At 36.6% G+C, this 17,862-nt stretch overlaps 1 protein-coding gene across 4 annotated transcripts; it reads right to left on the bottom strand.

Annotated features, from left to right (window-relative positions):
• Nucleotides 1-147: 147 nt before the first annotated feature.
• LOC117923945 lies at nucleotides 148-17,629 on the bottom strand. 4 transcript variants are annotated; one of them, XM_034842455.1, is made up of 7 exons: nucleotides 17,366-17,629; nucleotides 16,493-16,811; nucleotides 2,951-3,045; nucleotides 2,745-2,867; nucleotides 1,810-2,628; nucleotides 1,338-1,554; nucleotides 148-1,096 (listed from the first exon to the last, which is right to left on the bottom strand). In XM_034842455.1, the coding sequence occupies exons 2-7, from the start codon at nucleotides 16,776-16,778 to the stop codon at nucleotides 690-692; spliced, it is 1,947 nt and encodes a 648-aa protein (XP_034698346.1). In that variant the 5' UTR covers nucleotides 16,779-16,811; nucleotides 17,366-17,629; the 3' UTR covers nucleotides 148-689. The 4 variants fall into 4 exon arrangements, with proteins under 4 accessions (XP_034698346.1, XP_034698349.1, XP_034698348.1 ...); XM_034842458.1 differs by lacking the exons at nucleotides 16,493-16,811; nucleotides 17,366-17,629 and adding exons at nucleotides 5,368-5,396; nucleotides 5,436-9,047; XM_034842457.1 differs by lacking the exons at nucleotides 16,493-16,811; nucleotides 17,366-17,629 and adding exons at nucleotides 5,368-5,423; nucleotides 5,463-9,047.
• Between the last annotated feature and the right edge of the window lie 233 nt (nucleotides 17,630-17,862).

Here is a 17,862-nt window from a genome sequence, read left to right as displayed (position 1 = left end):
CCAATCATCCTGTGCTTAGATACAAATAAGCTCCATGAAATATTTACATTCTCAATTATAGGGTGTCCCATATTCTTTGGGATTAAGGAGATCACAAGCTCAAAATGGGGCTAACGCCATAACTATAATCGGATTTAGGATTTAGGGTTTAAGCATCTCAGAAGATCCGTCAAGCTCCCATATGATAGAAAATGGTAATTTGACCTTCACTGCACTATACATTACCATAAAACACATCCTGAAATTCTTCTCTGAACAAAAACCAACTATAAGATTTACATTCAAAGCTCCAGAGGATGTAGTTCCAAAACAGAAACCTATGCAATGAGAAGGGAATAAAACAGAGTTCGTTAGACAAAAAGAAACATGCTGGCAACTGGCTGTTGTGGGGTCAAGAAAACCACACATTGCAGAGTGACTCTTCAAAGGGCAAACAGACTACTGTTAAAATCTACTATGGATCAGAGTTATATTTACTAAATGGGATCTTCATCCCAGTAACTTTTAGACCTTACCTCAACTGCTTAACTTCTGTACACCTCTGAGAAATTATAGTCTTCCTCTGCAGCTACTCCTGATGTTGAGACTTCTCTATATCATATTTACAGTGTAACAAATGGAACCAACTTCAGGATTTTGTATCATGGCCAAAAATTCTCTACCACAGCTATGCCATCTACTCATACAACTTAAAAGACCACTTCCATGTCTTCTGATGCTACATATTTCTGGTCAGCAGATTCAAAATCTTCTACCAAACTGTCACTGACACCTTTTTTAGCTTTCTCTTCATTGTTGTGACAGAGCCGCTTCCTTAAGTTAAGCCCCTGCACATTTTCCAGAATACCACTATGTGGGCCTGAGCCAGGTAACACTTTTTTACATTCTCCAACAGCTTCAACTTTGTGAGTTGTGAGAATGTTGATATCCAGCAATGCAGAGGCACCAGAGTCAAATGCCTCAGCCTTAGTAGAGGCAGTTACAGGTACACAGTGGAGAATATCAGGTTTTGGCTTTAGTTCAACCCATTTGTTGCCAACCCAGTCTCTTGAAGTCCTCAGATTCTTTTTCTCGAAAGTCAATAACTTGCCTTCACCTAAGATCACAGAAAAAAACCATATCATTCACAGTGCCAACTCATTTTCATCATCAGACCCATATTTTCAACCAACTTAATAATAGTAGGTCAATGGGCCAGTGCACACTATGCAAAGTATAAGATCATGGTTCACTTACTATATGACCTCAGGTCCATCATATTATTTCTGTCAGTGTACAATAAAGTTCAGAAACTACCAGAAAAGAAATGAATCAGATAATATCAAATTATAGCACACCTGGTAAGTAAACTTGCAGGCAATCATTTCCAGAGATGCCAACTCTAGTTACAACACCTTCCCACCAGCCATCTCCCCACCATGCATCAACAGCTGCACCAACCTCAAAAGTATATTCTGTACAATCCTCAGGAGGAAATGGTCGGATGGTTAGGCGGCCCGTGCATCTTATTCCCAGTTTGTCAGGAGCTACCACTCTAAATGCAGGGACCCATTCCTACGCATTAAAATAAATGTCAAGAATAGTTTTTTTTCCCTGCATAATCTCTGACTCCATTAGAGCACAAGTTCTTCACTGATTCTTAGATGTCATCTAGACTCTTGTTTAACTATCACACCAGCATTACTACTCCAAACAATATTTAGACTACATTCAACATAATCAAAAGATTTTTGTTCCCATTGTTTGCCATTTAAAATTTAAAGCAAGTGGAAAAATTTTGAGGATTAGTTTTTTGGTGCTTTTTCATACCTCCAAATTGCCAGGTCCTTCTACATCCTCCACATCAGCATACTGAACTTTGAGACGTTTCTGTGATGCCTGCAAGATCTTACACCTGAACCAGCAGCCTCGAACCCCACTGTCCTGGCAGAGCAACTCTATCTTTTCATGAAGCTTGAAAGACACAGGATACTGAGTCTGGGGCTCACCAAACTTAATGCCTGTTGAGTTCCTTGGTAATTTGAGTTTCAACTTCGAGTGTGCAGGTTTACATTTTGTGCTCTCATTTCCGGGGGTTGAATCCTTGACAGTAAAACCAGTCTCAAGTCTTTGCTGCCCTCTGCAACTTCTATTCTTCTTAGCACCCCGCCCTACAGGGTCTCTATGAGCAAATTCTTCCTCTTCTTCGTCATCCAATTTAAGGGACTTGCCTTTTTCCTCAGGCTGAAGAGAGCCAGATAAACAGGAGAGGATTGCTTGATCAGAGTACCCACGTAATTTAGTTAGAGTGAAGGGCTTGACCTTATTGTTCTTAAACTGCCTACAGCACAAATGAATTCCAGATGACAGTGTTTGTGGAACAACAGCCAAGCATTTCTCATAATGCTTAGGAGTTAAGACTGTTGCAGGACCATCAATACACTCCGCACTAATCACCTGAACATGGGACGTGATGAATACTTCTCTTGGCTGTGGATCCAGCCCTGGAATTACACACATGACTTCCTGCTTGTAATGAAACCAACGAACTTTTACCTTTTTCTGTCCCTTCCTATCTTCATACAAGTCTTCCAAGTAACCAAGATAGTTGCTCTCATCTTCAGCCATAATGAATACAAATGAATGAACCTAGACAACATGGCTAAAAAATTAAAAACAAGGAACTTCAAGGAGCAGAATGACACTGAAATCAGAAAATTGATGACACTGTAAAAGGCAAATATAAGCAAAATCTTGATGCTCACAGAAATGGTAGTTTCATCCCGGCAAAAAGCTGGGTAGTGCTTGAGCTGTTTGGTACAAATCCACGCATCACCTGACCACACAATATCTGAATTTTGCGCTTTCAACTTCCTTGGAATATGGATCTGAAGCAGGATATTCACTTATGATCATAAAAAACATGTAAAGATATTTGGACAATATCTAACAAACTGAAGTAAACAGATACCATCTGATCTGGAAGAAGGGTCTGACGAGCACTGGAGCCAGCCACTGAGAATTCAAGAGATCCAAAAGCTTGTTTTGAATTGTTTGTCTCTGAATCTGCCATCCAATATTAAGATTGCTTAGAATGACACCATTCTCATAGCCAAAGGTAAGGATCTTTTGAGGATGATAATAAATAGTGTTGAGCTTTTCATCAATGAGTTAGCTTGCCTATAAAAGTTGGAAATATGTCTGCCAGACAAATGTGGCAATAGCACATCTACCCTTCCCTGTTTTTATCATAACTAGTGGTTGTTAAGGCTTTTGGAACATCAATAGTTACCAAAAACCAAAGCATACATCAAGTAATTAAGAACCGAACCAGTGTGCTTTTCCATTAGTCAAGATTTTTTTTTTTTTTTTTTGATAGGTTTTTTCCATTAATCAGAATTTAGTGTAGGAAACACTACTCATCCTCATCTATTTTTCACAAATATATATTCTGTAAGTTTTATTATAGATTTAAGGATTAAAATAAGTAGCATAAACACATAGAAGCAAAACAATAAGGTGGGTAATCCTCGTTTTCATTGAATATCTAATACACTCCAAATCATTATGACCAAGAAAATGGCACCATCATTAACAAGACCAAGCATGGACACATTAGCATGTTTCTTCCCAAATTCAAAATTCTGGTGGTAATAACTGATTGGACAGATACTCTGAAGATCCAAATCTCTCCAAAATATTCTATCACATTGAACAGGACTAACAGAGTCATCCTGTATCTAAAGACTCCTAGTATCTATTGGTTCATCCATGGATACTCGATTGCTGTTCCTGTCAAATATGTGGCCCAGTTGGAATTTAGTGTTTACCAATCAATATTCATGGGCTATGGCTTTGCTAACGGTTAACAGTACCATGGTGCTAATTCGTGCTTTAAATAATCATCAAAGTCATAAATAACCACCCAAGACTAGAGATTTCATATTCATAGTCTGAACTAGGCCCCAATCTTTTTGCATTGCTTATAGATGTTAACTAGGCATTCGTATTATGTAGTCAAGAAACAACATCCACATGTACAGCAAGTGTAGTTGACATGAAGATGTTTGACCAATGGGCAGAAGGTAAGAAAAGATGGAAAAAGAAAATGAATAATTGAATTCATAAGAATTTGAAGCTAGCACTACCAAAGGATAAGATGAAGGAAAGCAGATTTAATTTTCTCATCTAGAATGGAAACCAATGACTGCACTTTGTAAGGAAAAAAAATAATTAAGTTAAAGGTGCTAGGACGGCAAGGTGAAAGCTAAAATGGCTAGGGATGTAGGAGTGCAGAAGGACCAAGGAACCTATTGTTTCATCCCTAACATTGTGAACCTACCACAATCACCATGGACCCCAAAATGGGTTATCAATTCCCATTTTGAATCAAAATTTAATACAAAGATCTTTTAAGAAAAATAGTAATTATTTAATCCTATATAGATAACCTACATTAATGATTGAATTGAGATTCCAAGAACCTCTTGGTGATATGTTCATATATAGTTCCCTAAGAAGTATTTTTCCCAAACTAAGTAACAACTAGTGCATTCAAAGGCTGTTTTAATATGATCCCAACGAAAGGTGCAACATCTCACAATGATAGCATGACTAGCACATTAAATCAATTTATTGTTTCTCTCCTAAGTGGTTAGTTCAGATATAATTAGAAAACTAATCAACCACCAAACCCTAAAACTCAAGACAGAATTAGCAAAACCCCTTCTGTTTCTGTGGTTGTGTAAGTGAAGAAAGAGGACTCACCATGCCCTTGAATTATTATACCAAGTTCCTACTACGAATCTTAATGTAACGAACCCCACTCCACCCTGTTCTTGCATTTTACCATCCATAGCAATTCATTTGGGCAATTGATCAGACAAAAATGGTTTTGTATGTTTTATCATAGTTGCACTACTAACACAAACAAAGTTCTTACAACTTCTATGGGCACTACTGTCTAAAGATATAAATAAATGATATGAAATTGGGAATGATACACACACACACACACACACATCAACTTACAACCCTAAAGCTTCAAAAGGCAAAATATTCTTGAAATCATGGACTTCTTTTGGTCTGACTTCTTATCGAAGTTGGATCTATGACAAATACTAAGAATCACAATCCAATAATGAAAAGTTAAAGAAAGACAAAATTGAAAAATGACAGTGTTTGATGCCTGATACAGAACCTAATCTATCAAGAGTCTCATCTTGAGCATATGAAGATCTTGAAGGAATGGATTTAGGAATCGAAGATGGATCTGTGATGAATAATAGGAATCAAATCAAAATAATTAAAAGTGGAAGAAAAAGAATCAAAAATTGATAAATGACAGAATTTGATGCCTGGAACAATTGAATCTGTCAAGAGTCTCACCCAGAGCACACAAAGATCTTGCTGCAGACCTTGTAAGTATGGGAGCATGGGAAGATCTTGCTGCAGACCTTGTAAGTATGGGAGCATGGGAAGATCTTGCTGCAGACCTTGTAAGTATGGGAGCACGGAAAGATCTTGCTGCAGACCTCATGACTCCAGGAGCACAGGAAGATCTTGCCGAAGACCTCAACGCAGCTGCTCTAGATCTTGCTGCAGACCTCATGCTCATGATAGCTCCCCTCTACTTCTCTCTCTCACTTCTGCGATCCTCTCTCTCTATCTCTCTCCCACTTATGTCTCTCTCTCTTTCTCTTCTCTCTCTCTTTTATGCAATGACCTCGGAAACATCGAAGAAAATGAAACATTTCCACTTGGATATGATTTAAAAAAAGGCCAAAATTTATGAAAGCATAATCATGTACTGACACTAATCCCCTCCTATATTTCTTGGAAATCTGAGGGAGTATAATTGAGATTTGGGATTAAAGCATTTCTTAAAGAAAAAAATACATAAAATTACGATTCTTGCTCTTCTCATAAAAAGAAACTTTAGAGATATAAAACTTGACAGGTGCTGTAACTCACATGACTTTTTGAACACGAAGGTATATTGTATTAATATTTGTAACCTTCTGATGGAGAGAACCTTCCTATATACAAGTATATATGCACACATAAATGATTGTTCTATAAAATAACTTTTCAAATCAGCTTTTCAAATCAGCTTTCCAAAATTAATTAGTGAAGCTGCTTCTGAGGAATCTTGGGCTGATGTAGAAAAATGCAATTGTAACCCTATGTTTCAGAGTAAAATTTTTGTCCCAAATGACAATGATGTAGTTTGCCATCATAAGTTAATGTAAGATTGAGCTTTCCTTTTGCCAAACTCCTCAACCCTTGAGAAAAAAAGTGATGCGTAGCACCCTAATTCCAGAAAAGAAAGAGAAATGCAAAGGATGTGTAATTCAAAGGCTTTAACAAATCATCAAATGTCTTGAAAAAATAATTTTTCAAATGCAGCAAATAATTAACCACAGAAACATATGGGTGTCTCATCATTCTTCATTGTTCACTCTACCTAAATGTGGACTAAAAACAAAGGAAGAGTGCCGTGTCCTATCAAAACTTCCAGAGGAAAAACTGTGACCAACTTGCCTCATGTGTCAATTCCAAATGCTTCACAAAGGAAAGACATATTTTTGAATGTTCTCATTGCTAAAGAGTTCATAGATTCTAGGAGAGCTCATGACCAGAGGCTGCTTGCAAGTTCAATATTCAGAAGCCTGATAATTATGTGAATTTGGATTCTTTGGTCTCTCTCTCTCTCTCTCTCTACTAGAAGAGCTCATGAGAAGTAGTTGTTGGCGAGTTGGATAGTCAAAACACCTATAATACTGTGAATTCGGATCTCTCTCTCTCTCTCTCTCTCTCTCTCTCTCTCTCTGTATATATATATATATATATATACACACACATATAGAAGTGATCATGAGCAAAGGCTACTTACAAGTTGGATGTTCAGAAGACCTATAATCATTTGAATTGGGATTTTTGGCTCTCTCTAGAAGAGCTCATGGGCAGGGGCTGCTTGCAAGTTGGATATTTAGAAGACCTATAATCCTGTGAATTGGCCCTCCACCTACTAGCATTTTTCATAGGAGCTCTATTAAAATTCGCTTCAGTTTGGGACCCAGTTAAGGGAAAGTTTCACAAAAGGCTTGCAGGTTGGAAAAGGTAATATGTACGTAGGAGGGAGGCTTAAACTCATCAAAAGCATTTTCTCTGACTTACTAATTTATGCTATTTCATAAAAGAGAAACAGGGGGGTGACAGGGAGGGGTAGGGAAAGGGGGCATCTTGAGAGGAAGTTACATCTGGTCAAGTGGTAAACTGTTTGTTCTGACAGAAGTAAGACCAGGCGGGGTTCAGAAGCCTTTTGATCCTCAACAAGGTTTTGTTTGGTTGCAACACTTTATAGGGAAGCATAATAGCTTGAGGATGTGTGTTACCTTAGGAAAGTTTGGAAAGGCAGATGACTATCAAGAGAGGTTGGGAAGTTTACCAGTCCAACACTAGTATCATAATAGGTAATAATCTTAGGATTGCTTTGGTATTAAAAGATTATTTCTATGTTCTCTTTGGTACTACTTCTAGAGATGCTTTAATTATCTATTTGTGAGTTGCAATCACAGCAGCCATTGGGAGCCTTTTTTTCTCTTAAAGAATTTCCATGATTAGGAGTTAGAGATAATAATGGTGTTTGTGCAGCAAATCCAGTTTGTGGACATTAGTGGAGGAAGCTCTAATAGTTTAGGTTTAAGTCATCCAACAACTTGCTAAGTCCTATCTTTTCATACTTATTCTAGACTTGGAATGTTCGGGACCCAAGGCCACCTTCAAAAGCTGGTTTCTTTGTTTGGGAGATAGCTGGAGTAGAGAATTTTACCACCAATTAGCTTAAGAAGTGAAGATGGAATATTGTCAATTAATAGTGGTTGTATAAGATAGGGAAGTTAGTAGACCACATTCTTGTCCATCATGGGAGGGCCTACATTGTTGCTATTGTGTTGTTTACTCCTTGGTTCTAGAAAAGATATGTTGCTTAGTGACATGATTGTTCAGGGTGAATAAACGTATGACAGCGTGAAAGCTAGCTTTGTATGTTTTCTTTGGTAGAGTTTTCAGGGTTATGGAGCATCTGTTATTTAAAGCTTAAAAATTTTCTACTTAAGTCTTTTTGCTTGATCTTGAGGCCCTATAGAGTTTGATAATGCCCCTCTTTTAGATTTCATTGATAGTTTAGGGCTATGTTAGACCAATATGTGGCCTTTTTTTTTTTCTTGTTTTCCTTTTCCATTGGTACTATTTGTATTCTAATCGTGTACTTAGGTTATGATCCTTTTTGCTAAGCACATTATTATTTTTTTCTCTAATTTGCTTTTTAGGAAAAAAAAATTATCTCTTTAAATAAGAATGATAAAGATAAGTAATTAATTTTTGATTGGAAGATGCTCTTACTCTCAAACAAAAGGATCTAAGTTCAAGTCTTGGGTTTACCAGAATTCTAGAGGAACAAGTGATGTGGCCATGGGATTTTTCAAACATTTTGTTTCAAATCATGATACTCATAAAGCCCTTAGCTTGAATAGACATGTTTTATGCAAAGAAGCGACAAGTCAATTAATTATCTCTTTCTTTTGCATCCTTCCATATATGAATTATGACAAAACTTGTTATCATGGTAAGTATTAGGTGGCCTAAATAGAAATCTCATGAATGCTAATAATTTCCTTTTAGGAGCCATAGACAAACTAGAGTTAGAGCTTATGGATTTGTGATTTGTTAGCTAACTTGTGGGTGATTTGGCTAGATAGGAATAGGGGAGTATTTGAGGATGAAGGTAACCCAATTTATAAGCTACAAACCATGGACCATATTCAATTTTTTATTTCTTTATGGGCTCTAATGACAAAAGAGTTTGTTGGTATGCCATTTAGTTTTATATCCATGGATTAGAAGGTGTTGTGCACTTATTTTATAAGGAGGAGAACTACCATTTGTCAGCAGTCTCCACCATTTTGTTATATCAAACTTAACTTCCATGGGATTTACTTGACAACCCATGCTTGAGCAAAGTGAGGTGCAATCTAGGTTGCATGTCAATTTTGTAAAATATGACCCAAAATTTGATATTGGTAAACAAAAAAAAAAAAAAAATCAAGCTTTCATGCATTAAAAAAAAAAAATTCCAACAAAAAACTAATACAATTATATAAAAATTCAATATACAATAAGAAATTTCAAGAATAAAGTGTCTCTTCAGCAAGGCATGCACTTTGGTGGGCAAAACATAGCAACTCCCAGAAAGCGCCTTTAACAACTATGGATATCACAAGAGAGTTGTTGTTCAAGATTTTTCTAAAACAATTGACTACAATTGAGCTAATGAGACTGAAATATTAGTTGTACTCTTGAAAAGAACCTCCAAGTTGAGTTTTAGGAAGATCTTTGTAGATAGGGACTTTGATTATTATTGCTTAGGCCTTGCAATGAGAGGAGCAAAAATTGGAGATATGCTTATTAAATTAAAAGAATCTAAGAATTTCTAAGGGATGCCATGAACTAGATCAGCAAATAACAAAACAAAAATGTTATTAGTAGGGAGACACCTCTTGGATGGCACTTGTTTGAAAAAAAATTTCCCCCATTGACTAATCATGGTTAAATGATAGTAGTTTTTCCTTAATGTCTTATTATGTACATTCTTGGCAAGGCTTATATTTTTCTTTTTCTCTTTCTCTCTTCTTTTTTAAGAATCTCATTGTTCTTTACACTCTTCCCATCTATGGCTATCAATACATTCTTGTTCCCTATCAAAATACTAAAGAGTGGTTAAAGAAAAGAACACAAATGCACATGCACCTAACACTGAGGAGGAGTTTAAGAAGAAGATTTTTTTTTTGAGAATCTCATCATCCTTTACACTCTTCCCATATATGGCTATCAATACATTCTTGTTCCCTATCAAAATACTAAAGAGGGGTTAAAGAAAAGAACACAAATGCACATGCACCTAACACTGATACCGAGTCCATGTTTATGGGTGATAGAGATAGGTTGTAGGCTAGTCCAAATATGGGTGGTATTGGACAATATAAGAGGGCTTTGGAATGACCCCTGGTGTGTTGGAGACTTTAATATTGTTACTTATTAGAGAAAGGAGATGCTCATCACTAATAAGACGCTTCATGGAGATTATTGAGGAGCTTCATTAGCAAAACCTCCTAATGGCCGATGGGCCTTTTATTTAGTGTGATGGGTTGGATCAGTTCATCATATCTGAAGAATTGGAGAATCATTTTAGTGGGTTGATCCAAAGTGTTTTGCCAAAACTCGGCTCCAACCATTTTCCTATTTTCTTAGATGGATGTGGGATGAGGAGGGGAAAAATGCTCTTCAGGTTTGAAAATATGTGGCTTAAGGTAAAAGGATTCAAACACCAAGTTAGAAATTAGTGGGTGGGCTACAATGTTAGGGGCTCCTTTCATCACATTCTAGAAGCTAAGCTAGAATGCTAAGACAACCGAAAATTATGAAATAACGAGGTGCTTGGGAATGTCATAACAAAAAAGGTTGCAGCTTCAAATCGGATTGGTTTGTGGATGAGTTTAACAAGTGGGTAGTGATGGAAGAAATTTCTTGGAGGTGAAAATCAAAAGAATTATGGCTAAATGAGGGAAATAAAAACAACAAATTCTTTCATAAAATGGCTATCACTCATAGAAGAAGAAACTATTTGGTTAAAATAATGGTGAAACTTGAATGATGAAATGTTATCCGAGGATACAAATATAAAGGAAGGAGTGTCTAATGTTTTTTATAACCTTCTTATTGAGGCAAGGGAGCAAAAACCAAGTATTGATGGAATAACCTTTGAGTCCTTGGGTAGAGATGATTTAAGGAATTTAAAGATTCCATTTTCTGAAGAGGAAGTTTTCGTCTCCCTTTCAAGTCTCTATGGGGATAAAGCTATTGAGCTGAACGACTTCACTATGGTGTTTTGGCAACATTATTTGGACTTTGTAAACTATCAAGTGATTCGACTTTTTAGAGAGTTCCTTGAGCAACGTTCCTTTAAAGAAAGCTTAAATGTCACGTTTCTTGTACTGGTCCATAAGAAAAGGGGAGCATAGGACTTGAAAGATTTCACACCAAATGGTTTGGTGGGTAGGCAATACAAGCTTCTTGCAAAAGCTTTGGCTAACAAACTTAAAAAAGATTATGGAAAAAGTGGTTTATGCTTATCAGCATGCATTTGTGGAGGACATATAAATTTTAGATATAGCCTATTTATAGAAAATGACATCATAGATTCAAGGCTAAAGAGAACACTAGTGGGGAAATTCGTAAGTTAGATATTAAGAAGATGTATGATCATGTCAATTGAGGTCATGGTTCAAAGTCGCGGTCGCGGTCATTGACTCAGAGGGTCTCAAGGCATAGACACATTGGTCTTGGTGTCTCAGCTCGGTATCGGACAATACACAAAATATGATAAATAAAAATTTTTAAAACATTATACTAATGATTAAAAGTAAATAAATATAATTAAATAAGCTTAAAAATTAGTAAAATAAAATACTATGAAAATTGGAATTATTCATTAATTTTTAATATTGAAATTGAAAACAAATCAACCCTTCAATTACAAAACTCAAATTAAAAAAAAAAAAAAATGTTACAATTTTTACCACATATTAACCTTTAAAACAATAACATAATACATCATTATCATGCAATTTATATAATTGATATTGACATTTAAAACAATAAATATATTACTAATATTGGCATTTAAAACGATAAAATATTACATTAGCCCTTGTATTCAAATCCTCAATTCTTAAACACCACCAACCCACCCCACGAAAGAGAGAGAGAGAGGAGAACCCTACTTTGGCAAAAGCAAAGACCTTCCTCTACAGTCCAGACCTACACTAGTGACACCATGGAGACAAAGTAAAGAGATGAGAGGCCAGCACCCAAGATCGTCGCTAATCGAGGATGAGGGATCCATGAAGGTGTTGCAGTCCACCTTGTGGTGAGGTCAACAATGAAATGCCCTCAACTTCCTCTTCGCATACACTTCAAAGACAATCACCCCTTGGACTAAAAAAATTTTTCAAAGACTTCTTCAAAGTCATCTTCTTCATCACGAATCTTCAATCATAGGTTGTGATTCTGGTGAAAATTTTTTCTTATTGAAGAGAATCACTGATTTTTCAAATGGTTTTGATTGTTGTTTTCCTCAGTTTTAGGTGTTCTTTTGTTGTGATTTTGGAAGGGAATTTTTTAGTTTTGAGTTCAATTCGAAAATTTCTAATAACTCGAATGATTCACCCGAGTCAACCTGGCATCTTGACCGAGTCAATTGAGTTTAACCAATTCTTGGCCAAGTCTTTACCTAACATGGTATCGGATATCGGACTCGGCGCGGAAAGAGCCAAGGAGAATACAACTCGGCTGAGGTAGATTGGACTCATTCGATACTTTGAACCATGATTGGGGCTTCTTAGTAGTAGTTTTGGAAAAAATGGGTTTTAGTCACAAACAGATTATATAGATCAAGTGGTACATTCCAACGGCTCGTTTCTTTATTTGGGTTAATGGGAGCCCTTGCCTTTTGATTTTTTCCAAAGTTCTAGATAGTTAAGGAAAGATGACAGCTCTCTCCATACCTCTTCATCATGGCCATGGAGGCACTCACCTGTACCATAAAAAAGGATAGTGCATGGAGTTTCATTTCAAGCTTCAGTTTAAGCTAAAGAGGCGATGAGGGTTGGCTAATGACACTCTTATTTTCTATCATGCTAACCAAAAGCATGTGGAACATTTAAGTTCGACTTTCATGAGATTTGAGGTAGTTTTTAGTTTAAATATGAATTTGGAAAAAAAAAAAAAAAAAAAAACAAGTTGATCCCAACTAGGGGGACTGCTAGTGTGAAAGATCTAATTGATGTTCTATGTTGTAGGGTGGGAACCTTCCACAAACTTACTTGGGTCTACCGTTGGGAGCCCCTTTCAAATCATCACAAATGTAGAATGTGATGGACGAAAGATTTTGGAAATGATTTGCCATGTGAAAGATACAATACCTATCAAAAGAAGGAAGACTAACTCTAATTAAAAATACTTTATCTAGTTTGTTAATATACCTTATGTCATTATTTGTCATCCTTAGAAAGGTGAACCTAATGTTAGAGAAAATCTAAAGGGATTTTCTGTGGGAGGGGGTGCACTTAAGAATAAGTTGCATTTGATGAACTACTCAATTGTTTACAAGAACAAAAAGAATGGCAGCCTTGGTATTAGAAGACTTTCCATTCTCAGCAAATGACTATTCACTGATGAGAGGGAATTCCTTTGGAAGAGGGTAATTGCAAGGACATTTGGGGAAAAAGAGGGGGGGAATTGAAGTCAAGAGGCATAAGGGAAGGGTGTGGGGTGGGTTTGTGGAAGGCAATTAGAAGTTGGTGGGAGATCTTTAATAGTAGAATAGGTTTTATGGTAGGCAATGGATGGAGGTGAGTTTTCTTTTTGCGCAGTTTTCTTTTTGGTTACAGCTGTAAGGGGGTGAGTTTCTTGTTCTTGTAAATTTTGGGCCGCTATTTTTTTTTTTTTTTTTTTTTTGATAGGTAAATTTTTGTCCCCATTAGGACTTGAACCTGGAACCTCCCACAAACCCTCCCCATCTCTTTACCACTTGAGCCAGGCCTCAAGGGCATTTTAGGCTGCTATTTTAGCGCATCTTATTAATACAATACCTTTGCTTAAAAAAAAAAAGAAAAAAAATGGTAGGCAATGGATGGAGGATGAGTTTTGAAAGGATAGGTGGTGTAGGGACTCATTGTTGAGGGAGTCCTTCCTTGCGTTGTTTTCTATAGCTACTACCAAAAATCCATGGGTGGTTGAGGTGTGGGAGGAAGCTAAAAAGGAGGGCTTTTCGAACCCCTATTTCTCAAGACAAATTGGGAGTTTGATGGGGTGAAATCTTTTTGTAGGAGATTGCAAATGTAGGTAAAAGCAATGAGGAAGACAGAAATGGCTTGGTTGGAAGCAAAGTATGGTAAATTTTCATTCAAATATTTTTTACTCTTCTTTGTCTACTACAAGAATAAAGTCTTTTCCAACAAACACTACCAGGACCCTTAGGTTTCAATAAGGTTTGACCTTGTTGCATGGGAAGCAGTTTAAGAAGGGATTTTGATGTTAGACTAGCTCAAAAGGGGTGGATGTAGCCGAACAAATACTATGTGGGTGACGGAGAAGAAGCAGATGATGACATTTTCTTTCATTGCTCTAAAGGAGTAATCCTATGACAATTGATTTATTCCTTGTTTGGTATATTTGGATGTTGCATTCTTCAATAAGAGGTCTCTTTTGCGTTGACATGGCTCCTTTGGTAGAAAGAAGAGGAAGAAAGCTTAGCAAACTGCTAACTGCTCTTTCATACTTATTTTGGACTATATGAAAGAAAAGAAACAAGCGATTGTTTGAAAATACTGAACATATGAATTAAACAATTAAATTGTCCTTTATGTATGATTTTTTTGTGTGCATTAGAATGTATATAGGAAATTCTCCAAATTTTTTTATAGAGAAAAAGCGAGAATATATTAAAAGCCCAAAGGGCACAATAGCGTACACATGTAGCATACAAAATGCACCACCGTAGAAAACAAAAAGAACAACAAGGATAACCATCCAAACCCAACACCTAACACCCCAGAAAAAAACAATTCTACCTGGTCATTCTCGAGCCCCCTACAAGCCACCCCAATTACTGACTCAACTTGAACCCCTCACTTAACAATAGCTTGGCCCCCAATGCTCCTCCCTCTGCCCCTAGCTAACATGGAAGCCCTATTGTAATTAACCAAGCACTCCAACTTTCAAATCTCCTTGTCAAAACGGGATGATGCTTTATATAGAAAATTCTCCAATGTCTATAGTAGACTTTATTGACTTGTTGAACTTTAAATAAAGAGAAGGTATTGCTTTTTGTTTCTCTCTCCTTTTTATTTGTCTTTTGATGCCTTTGTATATGTCATGAATACTTTTATGCACCCATATGCCAAACATTATTAATATAATTATTGTTTGCCAATAAAAAAAAGTGGGTCATTGAGAAGAAATTCAGTATTTTGGAGGAATCTAGCATTCAAAGGAGGGTAATATGCCTCTAGGTCTTGGGCAAGGGGATTTTTTTTTTAATAGTAATGAGCTTTGAACCAAATAAGCTATGCATATTTATATTCAGCATTTGAAAGTGATTTAGGGTTGATATGCACCTTGGATAAATACCCATCCAAGTTCTTTATCCCCCACACAAGGGATTAAATTACTTTGCATTCATAGGATTAATCTATTCTCCTGGTCATGTGCATATGAATGTCAAATGGGAGGGAGGGAGGCAAGAATATTCTATGTTGGAAAATAGAATTACGCCAAATTTCTAACAGAAATTCACAGATGCTACATATTGCTCTCTCATCATCAATGGACATTCCTCACCACTGCTGCTTGTTGCAGGCTTGTAGCCTGCCCTGTCACCATTCAATCATTGTTGTCAATCTTAATTCTATATTCTATCTGGTACAAGGCGCAATACTTTTTGAGTAGAAAAAAAAAACAGTAGATATGATCTGTTATGTGGTCCAGGGCACAAATCCTTTCATGAAACAAAACAATCGAATTGGATATCCAATTCCATAATATCCTGATACATATTTGATATTACTTTTTGATAAGTCAAACATGTATTACATAAAGATACCAAATTAGAAACAAGTTTGACCATGTAATTGTTAAATTCCAAAACAAGACATCATTAAAACAAGAATGACCAAAACAAATCCAGCCACTGATGATATCCTGATTTTTCCTGATGTTGGTTGTTGCAGGCACAGCACCCTGAGGTTTGGGTCCCCATGGAGGGTCCTAAGGGCTTAGCCATGGAAGGTTCCTCAGTTATCAGGAAAAAAAAGAAAAAAGGAGAACCACAACAAAACATTCTTTTTCAGTTCATTTCACAATTGACAACTTTGCTCTAATAGCATTGGAAATCTTTAAACAATAATATAAAATGAAGGAAAAATCACCTTCTTTAAAAAGAAAACCAAAACTCTATAAACTCAGCAATTACTAAGGTTCAGCATCTATAACAAATTTGGGAACAACATATCAATTCTAAAGTCTATGAAGGAAAAAATTCAGTTGCTTCATAATGACAAAGAAATCTAATGTCACAACACTTGACCTAGTCCCACAATTAACAAAAAGTTTTGCATTGCTCTTGTGCACAAATCGAACCCCATTGGTAATGCAACACCACCTTCCATGCAATTCTTATTTCTAAGCTTGGTGGCTCAAGTGCTAGTCTTCTTCCATGGTTCATAATATGGTATGAATAAACCAGTGGGGTGTTGACTTTGGTTTACTTTCAAGGGAAGTTCAAGAATTTGAATATAACAAACCGAATGTAGTCCAGGTTCCACATAAACATTAAATCATTCAAAATTCTAGTAATGAAATCTAATAGATTGTAAATTTAGGCAATACATACTTGTAATATCTAGCGGATGGGAGATCACTGATGTGAGCCAGTCTACAACCTCTCTTCTTGCTCGCCATTTGGTGCTCACATTGACCGATGTGTCACCTCCATAGGCATGCAAAAACTCATCTGAAACAACATAGAACATGTGCCTTATACTCCTCTCAGTCCCTACAACTGCAAGAATTGAAGTCCCCGAGGTATTCTTCAAGTAATAATGAACCACACGGCTGCCCCGCTCCGGACAAATTACTTGTTCTTCCCATGCCTCAAAATGAGGAATATTTGCAGGCATTCTGATTACTGAAAGCCCCACAGGAGTTGGCAACTGCAAATTTAAAAACAATCCTATAATCACAATAGTTGAAAATGCCTGGTCCATGTGATATAGCTAAACCACCTATCAGTACAACAATCCCATTGCGCCCAATTCGAGAAACCCTAGTAAAATGCTACTGAGGTTCTAAAAAATTGAAGAATGGAAAAAATATTCCAAGGAAAAGAAAAATAAATAGATAAAACATATAACTGAACACCCACTTCACAGTAAAAAAAAAACATGAGAAACACATTCCCCCTTTCCGCAATTATCTCCCTTTGCCCAGAAACAAACAGCCCCAAGAACTGGGCACCAAAGACTTGAAAAAAAAAAAGTGTTCCCCAAAATAGAACTAGGGCTTTCAAACATAACCCCTACTCCAAAAACCGAACTAGTTCCAACTTAGTTCCAAAGCCTCGACACACAAAGGGCCACAAACCCAGCACTGAAACAGCATTCACACCAAAGCAATGGGCACTAGGGCACTCAGTTTCAGAAAAATAAACACAACCCATATGCCAAAACCAACAGAATTTTCCAAAAGTCGTAAGAAAAACACAAACCTGAGAACAGCACCTAGTGTCCTGATTGATAGCTTCAAAAACATAGAACCCAGAGCCTTTCAGCCATTGAAGCTTTCACACTCTGCATGAGCCGAGACTAAAAATGGAGATACAGGGTAAGAGAGCAGGAGATTGAGGCGACTGCCAATCTACATTGATACGAGGCATGGTTTCAGAGCTTGGCTACATGGCAGACCATGACATCTGGAGGAGGAGAGACAAACGGGTTAGAATTGGAATTTAGAGAAATTTAGGGGGGAGCATCTCCTGTGTGGTTCCTCATATGATACTCATCAATGCTCAGTATAAATTCATAATTCAAATCCAAATATCCTCAAAAATGTATATTTTTTAAGAAAAATTTAAGGTGTTTTTTATTTATTTTCATTTAATTTTTGAAAAATAATTAATAATTTAAATAATATTTTAAAAACTTTGCCTTATTCACATGTACACAACATTTTAATAGGCTATGTTTGATTTTAGACAAGTGCCAA

Source organism: Vitis riparia, chromosome 10 (assembly GCF_004353265.1).
Source record: "Vitis riparia cultivar Riparia Gloire de Montpellier isolate 1030 chromosome 10, EGFV_Vit.rip_1.0, whole genome shotgun sequence".
NCBI classification, from domain to species: Eukaryota; Viridiplantae; Streptophyta; class Magnoliopsida; order Vitales; family Vitaceae; genus Vitis; species Vitis riparia.
This window is presented reverse-complemented; position numbering and strand designations above follow the sequence as displayed.

Coding starts and splice junctions, on each gene's coding strand:
- LOC117923945 (XM_034842455.1), bottom strand. CDS start 16,778: ATGCCTGCAAATATTCCTCATTTTGAGGCATGGGAAGAACAAGTAATT. Junction 2,868..2,950: donor CCCTTCTTCCAGATCAGATG/GTATCTGTTTAC, acceptor ATCCTGCTTCAG/ATCCATATTCCAAGGAAGTT. Junction 2,629..2,744: donor GGGATGAAACTACCATTTCT/GTGAGCATCAAG, acceptor CATGTTGTCTAG/GTTCATTCATTTGTATTCAT.